General features: G+C 36.5%; 2 protein-coding genes across 2 annotated transcripts in view; one reads left to right on the top strand and one right to left on the bottom strand.

Moving 5' to 3' along the window:
• Nucleotides 1–21,603, top strand: part of LOC134851794 (serine protease 41-like) — a 328,908-nt gene that overhangs the window by 25,845 nt on the left and 281,460 nt on the right. The window lies entirely within an intron of this gene.
• The window catches only part of LOC134851283 (calbindin-32-like), a 32,212-nt gene that overhangs the window by 4,649 nt on the left and 5,960 nt on the right, over nucleotides 1–21,603 (bottom strand). Inside the window, exons 3-4 of the mRNA XM_063867294.1 lie at nucleotides 16,359–16,451; nucleotides 15,772–15,979 (exon numbers count right to left, since the gene is read on the bottom strand). Of these exons, the coding sequence (XP_063723364.1) occupies nucleotides 15,772–15,979; nucleotides 16,359–16,451 (301 nt within the window). The remainder of the gene's footprint in view (nucleotides 1–15,771; nucleotides 15,980–16,358; nucleotides 16,452–21,603) is intronic.

Raw genomic sequence — 21,603 nt, 5'->3', positions numbered from 1 at the left:
AAAGACATGATTAATAGAGACGGTAAGGGCGGTCAGTATATCATCTTTTAGTCGTGTGGCGAGCAGAGCAGCTTGAAGCTCTAGCTTCGGTATCGATAGCGCTTTCATGGGCGCAACGCGAGCTTTACCAAAGATGAAGGATATTTGAGTTTTATGCGAGCTCGCGAGTCGCGCACGCAAAAAACCAACAGCACAGAAAACGTCCTGCGAGCTATCACCGAACATGTGGAGCTCAATTTGATCAACAGGCTCTGTGAAGTAACAACGGGGAATAGTCAATTGCCCTAAGAGAGGGAGACCGGAGTGCCACTCGAGAAACTTATCTCTTATGTCTTCTGGCAATTCGTCGTCCCAACTTTGACCACTGATTTTCCAAATATCTTTCAGTAAAAGACGGGCCCTAACTGTGTATGGAGCTACTAACCCAACAGGGTCAAACACAGAAGAGACGAAACTCAAGACGGTTCGTTGAGTTATTGCTTTATCGAGAGGACGATCCACGCCTCTGCTAACAACCAATGTGTCTTTCACATGGTCCCACTTAAGACCTAAGACGTGTGATGATCGTTCGGCACCGTTACATATTTCCTTGATGGGTGAAGATGAGGTTTCGGATTCCTCGGGGTTCATTGCTGAAGTGATTTCATCAGCATTACTGACAAATTTAGTCAAATTAAATCCTCCCAATTTTAGTAAGGAAACCAAATCGCGACTAGTTTTAATTGCTTGGGTAACGTTCTCGAATGAATCCAAGTAATCGTCCATGTAAAACTTTTCATTTACGACTGAGGCGGCCTCAGGGTATGTGGACATATTATCAGTTGCTGTTTTTTGCAACGCGAAATTGGCGCACGTAGGTGAATCCCGTGCGCCGAATATATGGCGAGTGTACTGATGAACTACCACATCGGAAGTGGTATCCTCCCGCCACAAAAAACGGAGCGAAATTTGATCGCGGGCAAGGACTCCTACCTGGAGGAACATACCCTCTATATCCGCGGAGACGGCGTACTTATGTTGACGGAATCGCAAAAGCACAAAAATTAAATTTTGGAGTAGGTCAGGACCCACCAATAAGGACTTATTTAAGGATGTGCCGTGAAACTTAGAAGCCCCATTAAGGACTCGGCGCACCTTACCCGGCTTATTCGGATTTACGACGGGATGGTGCGGAAGATACCACTCGCGATCGGAACGCTTACGTGGATCATGCGGTTCGACGGTAACGACATAGCCTTTCCTAATGTCCTCTCTAATTGTTTCTGCGTATCTTTCGCGCAGCTCAGGGTCTTTACTTAACCTTCTCTCCAATGATTTAAATTGGGCGAGTGACGAGTAATAATTGTTTGGTAGACTGACATTACTATCAATCCAAAGCATAGGCACAATGTATCTTTCGCCATTGTGAACGGTTTCAGAATTGAGGATGGATAAAGCATGTTTATCCGCGGCGGAACGGGCATCGACTTGTTTGAAAGCACCATACGATTCCAACTCGTACCAGGATTTTATCTGGTCGGTCAGAGAAGAATCTTCAACAACACACTTGAAACACGAAGAAGTAGAATTACCGGACGGCGGCAACGGACCACTTAAGACCCAACCTATCGGTAGGCGAACGGAACACGGTGAGTTTTTATCATCTCCCAAGATGAACTCAATGGGTCTAACGGCGTGGTAGTAGTCTTGTCCGATAATAATTTCAACGTCCTCATAAGTATATTGAATGGGCTTAATAGGTGCTAATTGTGGATATTTATTCTGCAAATCAGCAATATTGATTAATTCGGAACCAATCCGAATACTGTCTTTAACATATGCACAGAGAGAAAATACGAAATCACTATTATTCGGCTCGGAGGAAACTGTAAACTTGACTCTCTGAGTCTCAACAACGGTGGTCGAATTGAAACCACTAATTGACAAGTTAACGGGCTCCCCTACTAAGCCGAGACGCTTTACGAGTGACGAAGACACCCAGGAGTGAGTCGATGCACTATCACAAAGAACCAACGTCAGGAGACTGGTTACATCCGAGGATACACCAAGTGTTGCAATTGGCAACAACCCTTTAGAAGATTCAATGTCAAGTACATCACTAACAGCGGCATGGGTGGAAGTGTTTGTATTCTCCTTGGATTTGTTTGTTCCAGCCTTATTCGAGACATTTGAATTTTCCTTCCGAGGAAATATTCTTTCGGCTCCATGGAGCAAGACATTATGTGTGCTATCACACTCTGGCTTCGGGCACTTTTTTGCTCTAGAACATTGCCGGAAACTATGATTGCCATTGAGGCAAGCGAAGCAAAGTTTCTGTTCAGCTACGTATTTTGCTCGCTGAGTAGCATTCTTTTCCTTAAAAACAGCACAATTCCACAATGCATGACTACCCTTACACAAAACGCACGGCGGAAACTTAGACTTATCCTGAGACTTATCCTGAGCCTTACTAGTTACCTGGCTATTGGCTGCAAAAACTTTGGTTGTTTTTGGTTTAACCGGTTCTTCATTTTTTGCCTTAGAGCTGAGTAAACGTAATCTTTCATGCCCCTCGGCCTTTTCTTTCAACCAGTTGTTAAAGTCTAAGAGTGTTGGTCGCTGCCAATTATGTCTAACAGTATGCATCGACCAAGCCTCCTTGAGGTTAGGCGGAAGTTTACTAACAGCTTGGTTTAACAGGTTAACACTCTTTAGATCATCGTTGAAAGACAATGATTTGAAAACTGCTACGAGGCCAGATATGGCAGAGGAGAAACTAATGACATTTTCCGAATTGTGCATCTTAAGTGGAGGAAAAGTATTCAGCTTATCAAGATGCGCACCAACAATGGCATGTGGTTGCCCAAACTTCCGTTGCAAGGTGGCCAGTGCATCCTTGTACATAACGCCACTATAACTAAACTCCGCAATTGCGGTTTTTGCTTTGCCTGTGACGAGCGTTTTTAAGTATGTCAATTTCGTATCATCGGTGAGAACAGCGGAATCAACGGTGGACTTAAACTGACCAAACCATTCGTGCCAGTTTAACGGGTTGCCGTCAAACTGGGCTAACTTCCATTCAGGAAGATGATCTTTGCGGCTATGCATCAATAATTCCGCCAATTCACGAGCGGAGAGAGGTCGATCCGATGAACAACCTTGGTTCGGATAAGCGGGAGACGGTGCGTAGTCCTCGTTGACTGGCTGATAACCAGTATTAGTTTGATTGACAAAATGCGGAACATGTTGTGGATGAACTGGGGGAGTATTAAAATACACAGTCCCACCACTAGTATACGGAGAGGCGGTGTTACACGATGGGACAATAGTTGTCACATTAGAAAAAATGTTTCCAGCATTACAACACTGAGCAGGCGTGACGATTGGAGTTGTAGCTGCCAATCGCCATAAGTTTGCATCACTTGTGTAGTAATCGTTGATACTAGGTGACACAGTATGCGGAACAAAGGGAAGATTATGTTGCGTCTGGACTGGCGCTGCATGGCAATTAGGTGCCGAAAAGAAAACCGGCGTTGGGTTTACTCCAGAAGATGAGAAGCCACCGCCAGCAAATGCAGGCGACAAAGAAACAAAACCAGAACCGGGTTGGGCCGGTAACATTGGGACAGGTAATGATTCCGGTTGCGCGATGGCAAAACTACCATTAGTTATGTTTGAACTCATGGTCTGTAAAGGAACAGCAGACGGTGGTGGTAGCACGTGTGCACTAGAATGCATATTGTTAACTGGGAATGGAACAGAGGCTGGGAATGAAACAGAAGCTTGCAATGGCAAACGGCTTGCACTGCCAAATTGAGGCATAGCCCGATGTCCATAACTATGGATTCCAGGGTCACTCAATGCTGTGTGCTCATGGTTATGACTATTACTGGTGTGAATTGCATGAGCAAGGAGGGCGGAAGTCGTCGGTCCTGACGAAACGGGTACATGAGTGAAGGCCTGCAAACCTGGCGCACTAGCAACGTCGGGAGGTGCTTGTGAACTAACAGAGTCTACCCAATCATTAGTTCGATCGGTTGCTACCTTTGAAATAGGTTGACTTACTCCTGTTAAGTTACTTTCCGCTACCTTCTCGCTAACCTCAGATGAACTGTCCTCAAGTTCAAACGCTTTCAATTCCATTTCAATTAGTTGCTTTTTATGATTTTCAGCCAATTGCTCTAGTTCCAGCTGACTTTGTTCAAACTTAAGACGGTTCTCTTGCTCTTTAAGTCTTAAAGATACTTGATACTGCCTTTCCAGCTCCTCATGGCGTCGTTTTACTAAAGCTAACTCATGCCGTTTCTCACTTGATGACATAGTGCGAACAGTCGACGTATGACGAGTGGAAGCAGATTTATCAGACTTATGTGAGTCAAGCTTTCTACTATCCTTAGACTTATTAGAGACCTTAGACCTGTTTTCAGATACTCGTGCTGCTGAATCACTTGTTTTGTGCGAGTGTGAGGATGTCTCAGACCTAGTTTGTTGTAAAGATCCCTTGCTCCCTGTAATGCCGGCTGCTGGAAATGACGAAGGTTCAAGGCTCATCTTGTAACTCTGAGCTTCGTGCATTACTTTATCGTTTCTTGATGTAACCGTATGAAGCCACATATCCTGCGCTGGTATCAATTTATCAGGATCAACACTTTTAGAAGCTAACTTAATCAATTCCTCATTTATTTCAACTGCAGTCTCTATCAGGCTCTTGCAATTCTGAATCTGAGTGTCAATCTTTGATGAGCGACTCTGATTTTCAATGTTCTCAATTATAATCTCATGGCACTTGTACAGTTCATTTTCAAGCTTGGTTCGCTTCGCAAATAACCTTTGAACCCTCTTCTGAAAGTTCTCATCCATGGCTCTAGGGTCTATACTTAACTCAAACTATACTTAACGTTATCGGGCGTTTGCGGGGCGATTCGGAACGGTTTTCGGTGAGTAAAGTTACCAATGGGGCTGGGGATTAAGTAAGTCGGTTGATATCAAACAACACACACGGAGTAAACCTGAGGATGAATAAAACCAATTTAACTTACTTAATATCACCTCCCTGACCACTTAGGATGATGTTACGGCCTACGAAATTTGTTGAACGATCGTACGACGGTGCGTCACTACTAATCGGCTAGTAGCTCGACGAATTACCAAGAGGTTTGGGAATTAAGCAAGTCGGTTGAAAACCAACAACACACGCGGAGCAAACCTGAGGATGAAAAAACTCATCTTAATTTGCCTGATATTTCGCTACCAGACCACTTACCATAAGGTTGGTGTCATGTTACAGCACAGTTTCGCAGAATTATGGGGACGTTTTGACGATTTTTTTTGGAAATTTCTTAGTTTTTTCCCAAAATTTTTCGGAAAATTTTGGTCAGCAGGTTCGACTCGCAAACCAATCCAAAAAACTAGTCTAGTACCCCTTGTCTATGATCCGATTTGAATCGATTTGAATTAATTAAAATTGATTTCATAGGCTACTTTTTTGGATCAAACTAAAACGAATCAAATTTTTGCATCAAACTTAAATTTTTGTATCAAACTATTATCTCTTCCAAAACCCCATCATACGAATTGACTAGCTAATTTGAAAAAAAAAATGCTGTCACTGCTTAACAGCTACATGCAAACTTTTTGGAACTAATAGCATTTTTTGGATATTAAAGCAACTTTAGCTGGTTTGAGCAATATTCATCCCATATTGCAATGATCACGAGTCACGGGAACCTCGAGCCTAGTTTTACCCATCAAATGATTTTTCAAACTGACAGAACATCAAATAAAATCAACTTTAAGACTAAATCAACTCATAACTCGCTTGTCCAAAAACATTCATAAGATGAGCATCTGGAATTATCGTAATTTTGATTTAATTTAGCACCCCATAAAAACTTCATTATGGGTAAGTGACAAAAATAAGATATTCGTTAAGACTGTTTGTCTGAAAATTGAGTGTCTTATATTTTTTACCTTCTAATTAAGCCTTTTTAATCCCCTAATAGGACTTTTATTTACTTGACAGTTATTCGGATAATCTGGCAGCCACGTTTAATAAATTATTCGCTTGCAAAACAAAAGGCGCAAAAACTCGATCAAATGGTTTCTTTTTTGTGTGTTTTAGTTGACCTTAAAACTAGCATTTATATTCTATCAAAAAAAGCTGTGTGAAACATTTTGATAAATTGTACCATTTGAACTTCGTTCCATATTTTTTCGGAAGGAATGCCCAAAACGCCTATTTTATTTGCAGATTACAAAATTTTTAAACATAAAACACAACAAAAAAAAACATTATTTTTGTTGAATAGCTCATTCAATGATTTCAGCACTTCCAAAAAATGTCCAAACACATTTGCAAATCTATTCCCGAAAAAAACGGCGAATGTAATTCTGACACATTAAATGCCCCAATTTTGTTCAAATCCGGACGAAAAAATAAACATGACAAAAATTTAGCCAGTTTTGGACAGAAAAATGCCCTGGGTACGATTTAGACACACAATACAAGTCTTATTCGAAGCAGTTTTGCAGATCTGGTACAATAGTAAGCATCTCGAACTGACATTTTACAAATTCCCAAGAGGGCTCAGTTATCAACCCACAATGCTTTTAACAAAATTGGGCCCCAAGAAAGACACATTTGAAGATATGAGCCTTGTATTGTAAAAAGGTTAGAGGCAATTAGAGTTATTGAAGAGATAGCTGGACATTTAAAAGGGGATCTCTCCTGGCAGACGGAGCGAATGACATAAATGTAAAAATAACCAATCAGCATTTCAAACTCTGAACAAAATGAATAACTGCAATTGTAATATCCTTTAGCCAGAATTTTGAACTAGTTAAAAAGAACCATTGCTTGAAAATTTTCGGCCAGTCGCACAGTCTAAGAGGTGATTAGCCCACATTTTGGAATCCTCGAGAAAAAATGGAAGAAGCAACGGAACTGGTCTAGTATGGACTATGATAAGCATCATCTAACATCATTGAATTGAATGAACATTGATTATTGACATTTCGAAATGGCATTTCGAATGACATTTCGAAATACACTTAACAATGTTTTGCTAATCAATTCCGAATGAGGCTGAATTTATACACCAGTAAATTTTTTTGTGACATTTAATTTTAGGCTATATTTGAAATTGGTTAATGGTCGGTTTCGCCCATTGAATAGAACGTAGCTCACTGCATTGAAAATGAAATCAAGTAAGAAATGATCTGTTAGTTGGGAAAGAAGATGGACTTTTAACAGATAAGGAGGGCCCTTTTGAATGCTTACAGTTATATTGTTCCGTCTTTATGGTTTTTCTTCAGGCAAGTTTCGCCATATTTCGTCAAAATTTTTTATATTATCTGAAAGTTAATGAAAAGCTGGCTCAAATTTAAAAAAAAAAACATTTTACATTTGTGATTTTTTTCTAGAATTGCGGATGATTGAAAATTTCGCCAAAACGGATTAATTGAAACTCAATGCACATTTCTTTGTCCTTTTAAAGCAGAAGCGGTAAATCTGCTCTAAACTATTCCTGTTCCCGATATGACTTTTGTGCTTTTCCTCTACTGCGCTATATATTTTCGAAAATTTTGACGACCTGTTTTTTAGGTCGACCAAATTGATTTTCCGAGCTCTCCTAAAGCACCAAAAAGATGCTGTTTTGGCCAAATTTTCCAAGTTTAAAAACAAAACAGGCCACAAAAGCCGTTTTTGAGCACTTTTTGGAAAATTTTGACAACAAAATCAAGTTTTTTTGGCGCGCGCTCCCCCTCAAAGTTAGTATATATTGGCGCCTTTAAAAAAATTTTAGGGTCGGTCGGCCAAAAATGGATTTCTTAAAAAGTACCAAAGGGGAGACCCTTTGAGTCGGCAGGGGGTCGAATCCCTGAGAGAAGAAAGGCAACCGCCCCACCCCCCCCCCCCCTCCGTCCCATCCCTAAATCCGCCCCTGATATATATATATATATATATATATATATATATATATATATATATATATATATATATATGCTGGGGTATTTTTGGCTAAGCGACCCTAAAACTTTTCTAAGAGAACTTTCGGCGCCAATATATACTAATTTCGAGGGGGAGCGAACGCCAAAAAAACGCATTGGCTGTTTTGACCTGTTTTTTTGCGGTACAAAATTTTTAAAGTCAAAATACGGTCGTACGATCTGCCAGGGTTCTGGGGCGCTCTAAAACTTGGTCGATCTAGATAAAGGTCGATAAAATTTTCAAACAAAAAAAACAAAAAAAACAGAATCGATACGCGACTTACGGATTCGAATTGCCATAAATTGCCTTTAATTAAATTTTGGGCACTTTTTGTGGAAAGTTTCGACCATAAAATTGCGTTTTTTCGGCGCGCGCTCCCCCCTCAAAATTAGTATAAATTGGCGCCAAAGGGGCCTTTGGAAAAATTTCAAGGTCAGTCAGCCAAAACTGGATATCCCAAAATAGAACAAAGGGGGCCCTTTGAGTCGGCAAGGGTTCGAATCCCTGAGGGGGGGGGGGCGTCCGCCCCCGCCCCACCTAAATTCCGTACTGCTTTCTTTGATTCAGAGTTTTTATCCATTTAACTTATTGGAACCAGTTCTAAAATAGAATTTATAATTGGTTATAAATTTAATTCACTTTTCCTGTAGAATATTCCTAAGCTAACCAATCATAATCCATCTCTAACAATTACACTTATTTATAAGTGCTGAAACTACTTGTAGTTTCAGCAACAAAGCAATATGAATTAAACTTAGAATACAGTTGTTCTCTTTCTGGCAACTAACTCGAATAAACCAGTATACACTAGATCTATTGAGACTAGGAGATATAAGAGTAAGATTAAGATCGGTATTAGACTAAGAATTTGCACGAATCTATCCGGCCTAAAGTAAGATAGCGTGACGCGCAGACGGTGTACTTTATCTGAAATTACTAATTACTTTATGAGTATAAACAAAGAGGTCATAACTCATCTGATGCGACCAAAAGTCTCGAACAAGACCTTAACTAAATTGGATTTAGAAAAAATAGATTTTAGAATTAGACAATTGCAAAATTGCAAAAATGTTAGGCGGAATAGAGAATTTATTAGAAATGTCTCTAAGTCTCAATAGATTGCCGCCAATTTTCCAAACAATACGAGAAATACCAGGTACTGCGAGAAGACCAAAGACAACGCACGATCTACGATTAAGAAGAAATCTAACGATTGACTTCATGATAGTTCGACGGAAACCGGAAACAAAACATATGTATTCAGAATCTTTTCCGCAGTAAATTTAAATTTTCAATTGCTGACATGAAGTTTGAAGAAATCCTTCAGAAACTTTAATGTTGCTAAACCTACAGTTTATACAAAAAAGACTGATAAAAACAACAAAAGTCGTTCTCCCCAAAAAATCTGCAGTAAATTAAAACCCTTTGAACAAAATAAATTATTGAAAAAAAATTTCAAAAAACTAAATAGTATAAAAAAATTGTTAATTTTATTAATCTATACACACCATTTTTTCATCCCAGCTTCATCACCTAATCTTATCAAGGCTTAACCTTGTTTTCTGTAAATTTATTTTAACTTAAATAACAGATCATCAAGGCTTTCCTTGGATCTTTAAAGTCACTTAAATTAAATTTCTTTAACTTCTGATCATCAAGGCTTCCCTTGGATCAAACAGAACTTTTTTGTTCTCCACTTTCCACATTTTTAAAGTGTCTAACGACCTCAAACCCTTATAAATGACCCAGGACTAATAGAAATTTTTGAAAGAACTAACCATTTTAATTAAGATAAATAGTGAACAAATCACTTGATCCCTTCCTCTTACATGACCCAGGCTAAAACACTTAAACTTAGTCAGTAAAAAAATAGTATCTAATGATCTATTTGTGCTCTAATTATACCTGAACCTTGTGGATTGATTCACTATTCTCCAACACTTGATCACAAATCACAACCCCAAAGTAAGATTAGGTAAGTCTATCTTAAATTAGAACTTAGTCACGAGAAAGTAAAAGATCATTCTCACGAATTGATATACTACTCTCTCTCCGACCCGTCAAACCACGACAATCTATGCCTCAATTTAAGATAACCAAACAAAACTTGTAAGGATCAACATTTTAAGAAATTAAAAACCTCTAAACCAAATATTGTATCGATCATTCTAAACCTTATGTCAAGAGATAATCTAGGTAGCAATTAAACAATCGTATTACATAATTCTTTAATTAAAATAAAAGATACGACCTTATAATCACAACACATAGACAAACAATAGGGTACATTAGACCAAAAAGACAAACACGAAAAAAAGACAATCATAACAAAACAAAACAGATTATCAGAAAACGATTTTCAAAAGGTAGAAACGCAGTCTCAGAATCAGACACAAACACAATACAGGAACTTCAAGATTTAAAAGTCTCAATCAACAAAAATAACCCGATCGACGATTAAATTTATTTTTCCGACTCAGAAGCCACAACACCATCATCAATAAAAGGAAAACGCAAAATGAAAAAGTCATAAATTAACAAACCAATACGTCAATATAATTGGAATCAACCAATAAGACATATTGAATGTTACACACTAACAGTTTTACAATATAAAACTTGATCGAGTACAACGAAAATTTCGACGATAACTCGATACGCTCATTTTACATAGGAACCACAAAATGATCCCTCCCGAGGACAAATACAATTTTGTTACAACTTAATTGCAAATCTATTCAAAAAAGAAAATAGCCCAAGTAGAAAAAAATTCCTGAAGTAAAAATAAAACGACAAATCCGTGACCACTATCTCAAAAATACATGTAATATCACATCATATTATGTTATAATTACAATCAAAATTGCATCACCAAAACCAAATCACATAAAACACCAAATAACAACAGACGATATAGATATAGAATTCTCAAAAACTTTTACAGATTACATAAAAAACATACAACACCAAAAGTCACAAAGAGCAAATTCAATATTCACAAACGATGTATTTTCAATCATCTATAGCTATCTATCCATACTAGAATTACGAGAAATACAACTGTAAGACAAGAAATAAGTAATTTCTCAAAATTTTAAAATACAATCCGCCAAAACCTCATCAATAATGATATAGCACAAAATGTTAAACACGATCTACAAAAGATACTAGCATGGTTTATAATTGATAATTTTGTCCATAACATTGATCTTATATCTCTAGCAAGAAAAAGTTTTCAACCACAAAATTCAGAAGTCGAAACTATACTGGCTGATGAAACATAATATGTTTGGAACTCTGAATGTTCTCATCCATTATTTTTTAATATACCAACTGATATATCAAGTCAAGCAATTACCACAGTTTCCATCATTAGAGATTATGTTAAGTTAACTCCACTTACTGTTGATACAACAACACCTTTAAGTTACAATTCACTATTCACCGACAGAACAGGAAATAATAGTTTAAATTCTACATTTATTATTCAAGAAAAATTAAACGGAACAAGAAATCTTACACAACAAGATATTCAATTTCCATCACATTTCATAAACGAAGAAATAAATTTGTTGAAACGAACAGAGACAAACAAAACATCACCCAATGTCATACAATAATAATTTTCAATTACAAAACCCAGAAAGTACACAAAAATACCAACCAACTCAAATGCGCAATGAAATCCCACTAGCATATTTCTACAACAACACGAAATAACGAAAACCCAACCTAAAATACTTTCTCAAATACCAAATGCCACAGAATCACTACAAATGACTATGAATCCATAACTTATGGGTGGATCCTCTATATCTTCAGATAAGCCACTAATCGTATTCACAGGAACAGATCCCGGATACTCAGTAGAAGATTATACAAATGCAGTCACAGCCAATTTGATTTTAAACACAGGACCCGAACCAGTAAAAACACCACTTCATCAAAATTAGATACATAAACGCACAGCTCCAATCCAAACCACACTTGACGGCGCAGCCCAAAAATGGTTTTCAGTTTCACCTAAAGGTAATAAGTCAGATTGAAAAAGATTCACACAAGATTTTTCAGAAATGTTCGACTCTGGAAGAAACAAACAGCGCCAAAGAGTCTTATGCAATGAAATTCGTAGAATCCCAAACGAAACCGTTAAACAACTTGCAGTAAGAATTGAAACACTAGTAAAAAAAAGCATATTCCTCTAATACGCATGATTATAAGAACACAAAGTTGACAGAAAATTTAATGATGACTCCAACACCTCAATTACGGAAAATAGCAACAAAAAAGAGAGCATCACATCCATATTCAATTCGAGAACCCATTATAGACTTCACGAAACTAGTAGATAAACTATAACAAGCCGAAATTACTATTAAACTGGAAGAAACAGAAAATAGATATATGTCAATCAAAAATTCTTAAGGAAGAACTATCAATTAATCATATAATAGTCATAAAAACGAAACACGGACTATTTTACAAAAACACTTTATTTTAAACCAACATTTTAGATATCAAAATATACCACTGAACAATGAAAATTCCCTACAAAGTTCAATTTTCAACACTCTCAAATTAAACAAAAAGAATTTGAACAACTAGCCGAATTGCTAACAAAACATCCAATGGCTTACGCCACATCTAAATTTGATGTTGGACACGTAAATTCACCACTACAGCTACCTCTGAAACCTGACGCAATTTTCAAAAAGCAACGAGTAAGTGAAGTCCCGTTTCACTTGCAAGATGAAGTCAATAGATTACTAGACATACAAGAAAAATTTGAAATTATATACCCGGTAAATGAAGAAGAACAACCAAAAGGAAACACATTCTTAAATCCCGTTATTATTTTAGCTAAAGGAGAATCATTAAAAATTGTTTTAGACGCAAGATACCCTTGCAGATGACGACACTAACGCTAACCCCCAACTAACTGAAAATTTTTTCGTCATATCACAATATGTATTTATTATCAACTGCATGAATAAAAAATATGATCATACTTTATCCACAGCACTTCGCGACACAAAAGCCTACGACTCCTATTTCAGTAAATTTAACCATTTTTCCTTTTTCTTTAATTTCCTAACACCAAAGGAACGTGACTTACACTGCCCACATCAATTATTGTTACGCACAAAGCAAACTCACACATACACTTATTATAAATTCATACAACACCATTAGACAACTAATACACCATCACGATACCCACAACATCGATTTCAATTTATTAAATCCAAATACACTTCGCCATTTTTCTTAAACTTCACTTATTGTATTAAAGACACTAACATGCAAGGAATCCTTAGAAACTACGACCCTATCCGACAATCAGAACTTTTAACGTTGATGAAATCCCGTCTACTAATTGTCCCTCACGAATAAATACAGCCCGTTGAAATCCCAATCCTATAATACATTTACAACACTAAACATAAATATAAGCTTTATAACCTGAACCAAAACACACCGCATGAATTCTCACCGAGTAGTGAAGAGCACAAGATCATCAAAGCACTTGAACTGCTTTGGCCTCTACTGCAAACTAAATATATCACCCGTTTGCTTGCCAAACTTCTGACAACATCGCTCGTCATTCACGATTTTTTCCCAAATGGATTTTTTGCTGACGAATAAATAAGTATCGTACTCTAATAAATTCAAAACACAACTAACCATTCTTGATAAAGTTTTCACTTTCTATTTTAGATCTCATCACACAATCATCTAAAACAAACAAAAAACAAATAAAAAATTGAAATCTAAACTCGTATTAACAAATCGCAGTAAAATTGTAAAGCAGTAAAACTTCCCCCAAAAAGCAGTAAATTAATAAAAAATCCTCAACGCAATATAATTCTTTTTACCAAGCAGTAAAGTCATAAATTAAATTCCCCAAAAGCAGTAAAATTTTTATTTCAAGGCAGTAAATTCACAAAAATTGCAGATAAATTTAAAAAATACTAATCTTTTTACAAAGCGCTTCTCTTATAGATTTGAATCATTCACTCGCCCATAAAACTCGTTCCACAACCGCACACCTCGTGCACGAAGAATTGTAAAAATGATGAATTTTAAGTTTTAAATCTCACTGATAACAACTCTAACCAGTTTTCACACGTTTAAAACTTTCCTTTAACCCGGTGGGAAGGAATTATATAGTAAATCAAAATAACCAACGAAGCTTACAAACGTCACAAAACCACAAACTAATAGCATGACTAAGAAAGAAGAACCCATGGTACCCAAACCAGATTAAAACCAGAATAAAACTGGATCAACTATTCTTTTGAAGACCACTTTCAAGTCTTGCAACAAACAAATAAAACACAAAAAAGTCAAAAAGTCAAACAAATCAAAAGGTTCGATTTTTGAGAAAAGGTTACAACCAAAACAAAAAGAGAAAAACAAGTAATAAAAACGAAACAAAAGGTTGAACACAAAAAGAGACTCTACACAAAGAGACCATAAAAATTAACCCACTTCTGACCTAACCCACCAGAGAGACGTCGCTCGAAGTACGTGTCCACATCATGCACTACGGCACTCCGATACTCTACTCTTGAAAAGAGTGGCTCCAGAGTGAGCAACTCTTTAAAATAACTGAACTAATATAAAAACGCTTTTGTGACAACCATTAATCACAAATCATAACTAAAACTAAATTAACAAAGGAAATTTTACATTAAAACGTAAAATGCAGTGTGTATAGAAACGTAATTCGTAAACGTAATCCGTAAAGCCCAAAAGACGAGCAGCGAAGGAGACGAAAATCCAATCATATTCCAACTTTGGAATGGCAAATCTAATCGATTTGCTGCCTAAAGTCAGTACCCTCAAAGGATTCAAAGTATGGACTCAACATCGCAGCAAAGGAAAACCATTGAACCAGACCAATAACCATCTCGATGTTGATTACACGTACCGATCCTAGTCACTTGGCACTTCACACGGAAAAGTCAAACTTCACCCTGCACGTAGTCTCGCTCTAAACTTAACGAATTCAATACATCATTGCATCGATCAGAAGCCTTGACACAATCACCCATGACCACCACGATCAACGAGACCCATCTAGAGATACGAACATAACAATCTTCCTCCGTCAAACACAAACAGCCACACTTCTCCTTTCTCCAGGAAGTCAATGCTCGCAACTTCAAAAAGAAACTACATCACCCGTCCTTCACTACATTAAACAATTCAAAAACTAAAAACTTTCTAAACCCCGAACGGGTGGAACCAGTTCTAAACTATACTTTATAATTGGTTATAAATATAATTCTCTCTTCCTGTAAAATGTTTCTAAGCTAACCAACCATATTCCATCTCTAACAATTACACTTATTTGTAAATGCTGAAACTACTTGTACTTTCATCACCAGAGCAATTTGAATTAAACTTAGAATACAGTTGTTCTCCTTCTGGCAACTAACCGCATAAACCAGTATACACTAGATCTATTGAGACTAGGAGATATCAGAGTAAGACTAAGATCGGTTTTAGACTAAGAAGTTGCACGAATCTATCCGGCCGAAAATAAGATAGCTTATCTTATCTGAAATTATCTTCTAAAAAATGACAAAAACGCCTTTTATGAACCGTTTTTTTTCTTCAAATAATTGCTTGCGGCGCAGCAAATTCGGCCAAAATAGGGTCTTTATAGTGATTTGGGAGGTCTCGGAAAATCAATTTCGTCGGCCTAAAAAAGGTAGACGAAGTGTTCTAAACTTTTTTGAAAGTCCACCAGCCCCCGAGGAACCGAGAAAATCCTATACGCGCCCATGACTCACCTATTTCCTCGCCCTCTACTTTTCCGGAGTTGTCCTGGTCGTAGTGTTTGAAGATGCGCTCAAAGTCCTCCTTCGCGATCGGACCCCTCTTCACCCCACCTGCACCCCCACCCCCACCACCAGCAGCAGCAGAAGAAGAGGAGGGGGAGGAGTGGAACTGACTCATGAAGTTGTCCTCTACAGGAAGCAGTTTGATCATCTCTCCCAGCTGAAAATAAAAAAATTGTTTACTTTGTAAAATTTTTGAATGTAAGGGAACATTTTTATTTTGAATTTGAAAATCAATGATTGTTGATTGAAAATAGACCCAAGTTCGACTTTTAATCTCAATCCCGATATAATCTTCTTGATTCAATGATTATCCGATTTGTTTTAAGCTTTGATCATGACTCTTTTTTTACCAAACTATTTTTGCGAACTCTTGATTATTCCCCAAAAAATCTGCATTGTGGCTAGAAATCCTCTCTCTCAAAATAAGTAGATAATGGTGCCAAAGCCGTATTCAGAAAATGTTGAGTTTTGGCTAGAGTGGTGATCGAAAGAAAAGGTCAAAATTGTGGAAACTTATGAAGCATCGGTGATGTCACCTGGAATTTTCCGTCGTTGTTGACGTCATAGGTCTCTATGCAGTACTCCATAGTCTCCTTCACAGTCTCGGAGTCACACTGGCCCACACACACCTGAACAAAGATTACGCAATTTTCAATCACACACTTCACTGCGGATCTTATGTAACATTTGATCACAATTCAGCAAATTTTAGATAATTTCTCATCCATTTTTCTTCTTCAGTCATTTTTCGTTTTTACTAAGCGTTTTTTGACAGAAACTTTTTTACCATTTGAAAAATGTTGTTGTTCAGTGCGTTAATGTTATATTCTTAAATATATATTTTACCTGTGAAAGATTTTGTAAAACTGAAAAGGGGGTTTCAAATATTCTAATTTGCCCAAATTTGGATAATTAACGCCGATCTATTGCAATGTTATAGTATAACACGCGTAAGCAGCGACTCAAACAATTCAAAATTGAGTTGCGACAGGTCACCTGGTTTTATTATTAGGATACGAGACGCTTTTAAAAACTTTTTAATCAATTTTCAACAAAACAATTTTTAATTGGCCTTAAAATGCAGTCAAAATATTCAGGGCCAGGCCCAGATAAACAACTTTTTTTAAATATGCTGATTCTAAAACTTTATTTTTGTAGAACGCGATTAAACTGAAAAAAAACACAAGAAGGAAAAACAAATATAGCTGAAACAAAGCTACTCCTATATCAGGGTAAAGCCCTAAGTGTTCTTACTGCCCTTTAATCAGTATCGAATAGTTTTTTATAAAAATTTGGAGAACCTTACATCTTGAACAATACCAAACAATAAGTGTGAAAACTCGAGTTTTCAAAAACAATACGACCAACTATTTTGGCTCAATTTAATTTGGAATGATATTGTAGTGCGGAAAAATTATAGTTTGCCACGCACAAAAATTGTTGTTGTTCCGACTTTCGATACGAAAGTAACGGAATATTTGTGCTCGGGGTGGGTTTTTTTTTCTTCAGACAAATTTCGACTTTTTAACTAGCCATTATTGACGGAATTTTTTTTATATCATTCAAAAGGTAGTGTTGTCCTGAGCTTAAATTTGAAAAGATATTTCACCTGTGATCATTTTTCGTAAAGTTATGAGGGTTTAAAGATTGCCATTTTGGCCATTTTGGCCAATTTGGGACAATTAACGCGCAATATAATTCGCGCTATTAACGCGTAAGCGAGATTTAATCCGTATTATAAATCGTTCCAAATTGGTTGAACGAAGCTTATTTGCCATAATTGATTTGTTAAAAGGAACAAAATCTATCTTTTTGTACTTTATTTGGCGTGTGGGGGGATGATTTTCATAAAAAAATTCAAATTTTAGAAAAAAAAATTTGCATTTTCATTTATTTTATTTAATTTTTTTTTATGTATTACTGCTGCTCAATAAACCTTAAAAGGTGGTCGGAACATTCAGGGCTTCGCCCTGATACGAGCAGTCTTGTTCCGACTTTCGATACGAAAGTAACGGAATATTTGTGCTCGGGGTGGGTTTTTTTTTCTTCAGACAAATTTCGACTTTTTAACTAGCCATTTTTGACGGAATTTTTTAAATATCATTCGAAAGGTATTGTTGTCCTGAGCTCAAAATTGAAAAGATATTTCACCTGTGATTATTTTTCGTAAAGTTATGGGGGTTTAAAGATTGCCATTTTGGCCAAATTGGTACAATTAACGCGCGATATATTTCGCGCTATTAACGCGTAAGCGGAGAGTTAATCCGTCTTAGAAATCGTTCCAAAATGGTTGAACGAAGCTTAATTGCCATAATTGATTTGTTACAAGGAGCGAAATCTATCCTTTTGTTCTTTATATGTTGTGTGGGGGGATGATTTTCATTTAAAAAAATTCAAATTTTAGAAATTTTTTTTTCCTTTTTGGTTTTTTTTTTCAGTGAATTTTTTCATGCTATTACTGCTCCATAGACCTTAAAAGGCAGTCGGAACAATCAGGGCTTCGCCCTGATACGAGCTATCTTTTTATAGTTTCAGCATTATATCGCCTTACGCTTTGAGCTTTTAATATAAAGTCTTCAAAGCGCGCGTAATTTAGTCCAGTGCGCAAGTTAGTCCATTGAACGAACCAAAAAAGACTTAAAACTCAAAAAAATTTAAAGTAATTGAATATGCCAAATGGATTTTGTTCTACGAACTGAACTTTATGGAAAATCATAACTTGTATTTTTAAGTCGATGCAAAAAATGGCTCGATGGAGATTCTTGAGCAAGCAGGGTTTTTTATATATAATTAGTTTCATTTGTGTACTATTCACTAAACGTGCGGCATACAGAGGAATATTTTTGAAGGCCAGTGGCTAATATGTTGAATGAGAATTGAACATATTAATAAAAGAATGACACGTTTTTTCCCCAAGAGTGAAAGATATTTGCCCGGAATGCTATTTGAACCATAATGATTTCAATTTTTTGACATTGCTTACTGATTCAGGAAATTGGGGAAGTTATCCGAAATTTTTTTGCTCTAAATGCGAGTAGTCTATTTCTAAGTAATTCTCAGAAAGTGATGTTTCGAAATTGTCTTTGAAAAATATCGACATTTTTTATCAATTTTTTTACTATGATAAACAAAAGAGATTTATAAAATCTTAACAGCGCACTATAAAAGATAGAGCATCGAACTTCGGCAATTATTTTTAATTTCGTATTTTTCTCGACCTGAGCGCCTGCGGAAAAAACTTAGCTGAATGCAGACAATTAATCCGGATAACTCGACCCTATTAATCAATCCCATGCCACCAAATTTCAACCGTCTTCCTTCTTATTTCAACCCATGGGTAAAATCGAAGAGAAAAAATGAGTGTTCTACCCCGCCCTTATAACCATCAGACCAGAAATAAATGAAAGAATGTGGGTCAATTATGGGCTAAAATCTGGGATATCTAAAATATCCATCACTTTAATTGGTAACAAATATCATCTAAATTGGTTCTAACTTACATTTATTCAACAAATTTCTTTACTTTATCATATCTTTGAACTTTTAGCCTCATTACATAAGCAAAACGGCCATTTAAGCTCACACAAATCAAATAGCGGCCCACAATCAGGGCATTAAAACCCGCCCCTGATTTTCCCCGAAGGGTACTTATGTAAGCTCAAATTGCCCTGGGGACCTTTTAGCACCAACAAAAGATGGGCGTCTAATCAGGAAGTTAAGAAAATTCCACACTATTTTTTATTTTATTTCGGCGAATAGATTGTAAAATGCAAACTAAAATTTTCAGCCTGAATAAATTTTATTTGTTCAACGAGAAAGGCGTGAAAAAATGATCAAGTTGTTCAGACTGTGGTATGAAATGAATGGCATTTGTAGAGTTAAAAAGATCGGCTATCGGTATAGTTGGGCGCAAATTTTGATTGCTACCAAATTAAAATTGAAAATGAGGGCGTGCTTCTGGAAAAGAGGTCAACAATTGGTGGAGTATGTTTGACAGCGAATCAGACTAATTGGCAGCATCTAGATCAAAATAATATCCTTTTTGTCCCAAAAGTTGTAAAAAAAGTTGGAAAAACTACTACTGCCAGCTATATTTTTCGATCGCGAATTTCGGCACTTGATACAAGTGCTTTAAAGGATTTCCACAATGAAGTTAATGGTGCCAAGAATTAATGATAAAACATTTAGAATTAACTTCCTGAGATTATTCAAAACAACAGCTTGCAATCACTAAAACAACGAAAGCAGTTTTTCCTGAAACTAGAGCACAATACGCAAAAAGCATGATGATTAACTTGCTTTATTTTTTTTCCTATCATGGTAGGCATTTTTTTTTGCTTTTTTTAGATAAGGAAATCTACACCATTGGTCATGAGGTTATGAAAAAAACTCAATTAACTATTTTATAACTTTTTTGCCCTTGACTTAAAACACGGCGACGAACAGAAAATTGCAAGGAAGCGCGGTCTAAAAAATAAATTGAAAATTCTAGACCATGTTTTTTTGACCACGGGGAGAAATTTAAAATCATTACAAGGCAGCCCAAATCATCAAAACTAAAATGAACTTGTTCTTGCTATATCTGACTTTGTGTGGAAATCTTTCTCGAGTCCGGTGATTGGAACTGGAACCAGATAAGAACTCTTGCCTCAAGCCTTTCTATTTATTTTATGTAGTTTTTTTTAAATCGCAATCAAGGTAGGCATTTTTTGCTTTTTTTAGGTACGGAATCCCGCTGAACCCTAACTTAAATTTGTGGAATTTCCTTCAGAGCTCTAGCTTTTCTAGATAGAAAACTCCTATTCGCACACTGAATTAGTAAAATAGGTACTTTTCCGTACATCTATTGAGGTTAAAGAAATGAGAAAATCATAAATCGCTATATTGGATCAATGATTGTACCCGGCCGAAAAAAATGACAGGTATACGGTGGTGTAAAGTATCATAAAATACTCTTGGAGAAGGACTATTCGGACCCATCTCAGAGCAAAAGAATGGTAGTAAAAAATGTTTCAATGGGATCGCTTAGTATCTTTTAGACGTTTTAATCTTTAAAAGTACTGTTTTTGTTATAGGAAAGGATTGCTGTCTGTTCTCGCTAGAATTTAAGCTAGAAAAAATCAAGGTCGTGTTTAATGAACTTCCTGGTGAACAAAGAAGAGTGCGTGAGAAAAGTCGAAAGCTGAAAGATCGAAACAAAGTTCACAAGTTTTTGAGGCGCTGTTTTAAATTTGATTAACCAATGTTTTCATTTTACGTATTTTATGACATTGAACTTTGCTTTTAAATACCGAAATTTATGGCAGTTCGTTATTGTCTGTTGACTTGTGATTTCCGATCATTACGGTTAATTTACATATGAAATGAAATGTTTTCAATCAACTTGCTACCCGAAACCGATCTACCTAAGAACCAAAACGAGCCAAAAATTTTGTCACAATCTTTGTTTTTTTACAATGAGTAATTTTGTTTGAGCAAAAGCTGTTAAAAATTTCTCAGATCAAACAAAACACTTCAGAAAAACCTTAAAACTGGCATTCAAACTTTTAGGCGACATTCAAAAACTGTATTAAGCCCACCAAATATACTTGGTTGCTGCGCTTTTACCATTGAAGTCCCTGTGAAACTTTTGAAGCTATTCAGCTCCAAAAATTTTTAAAAATACCAAAAACTGAAGGTCAAAAATAATGACAAATACAAATTAAATAAGCAAAGCGTCATTAGAAAATGGTTAATATGAATCAACGCATCATTACATCATGTTAAATGTGAGCGCCAAAA

The sequence above is a fragment of the Symsagittifera roscoffensis genome, chromosome 7 (genome assembly GCF_963678635.1).
Source record: "Symsagittifera roscoffensis chromosome 7, txSymRosc1.1, whole genome shotgun sequence".
NCBI classification, from domain to species: domain Eukaryota; kingdom Metazoa; phylum Xenacoelomorpha; order Acoela; family Convolutidae; genus Symsagittifera; species Symsagittifera roscoffensis.
Note: the sequence above shows the minus strand (reverse complement) of the source record. Positions and strands in the feature narration are given on the sequence as shown.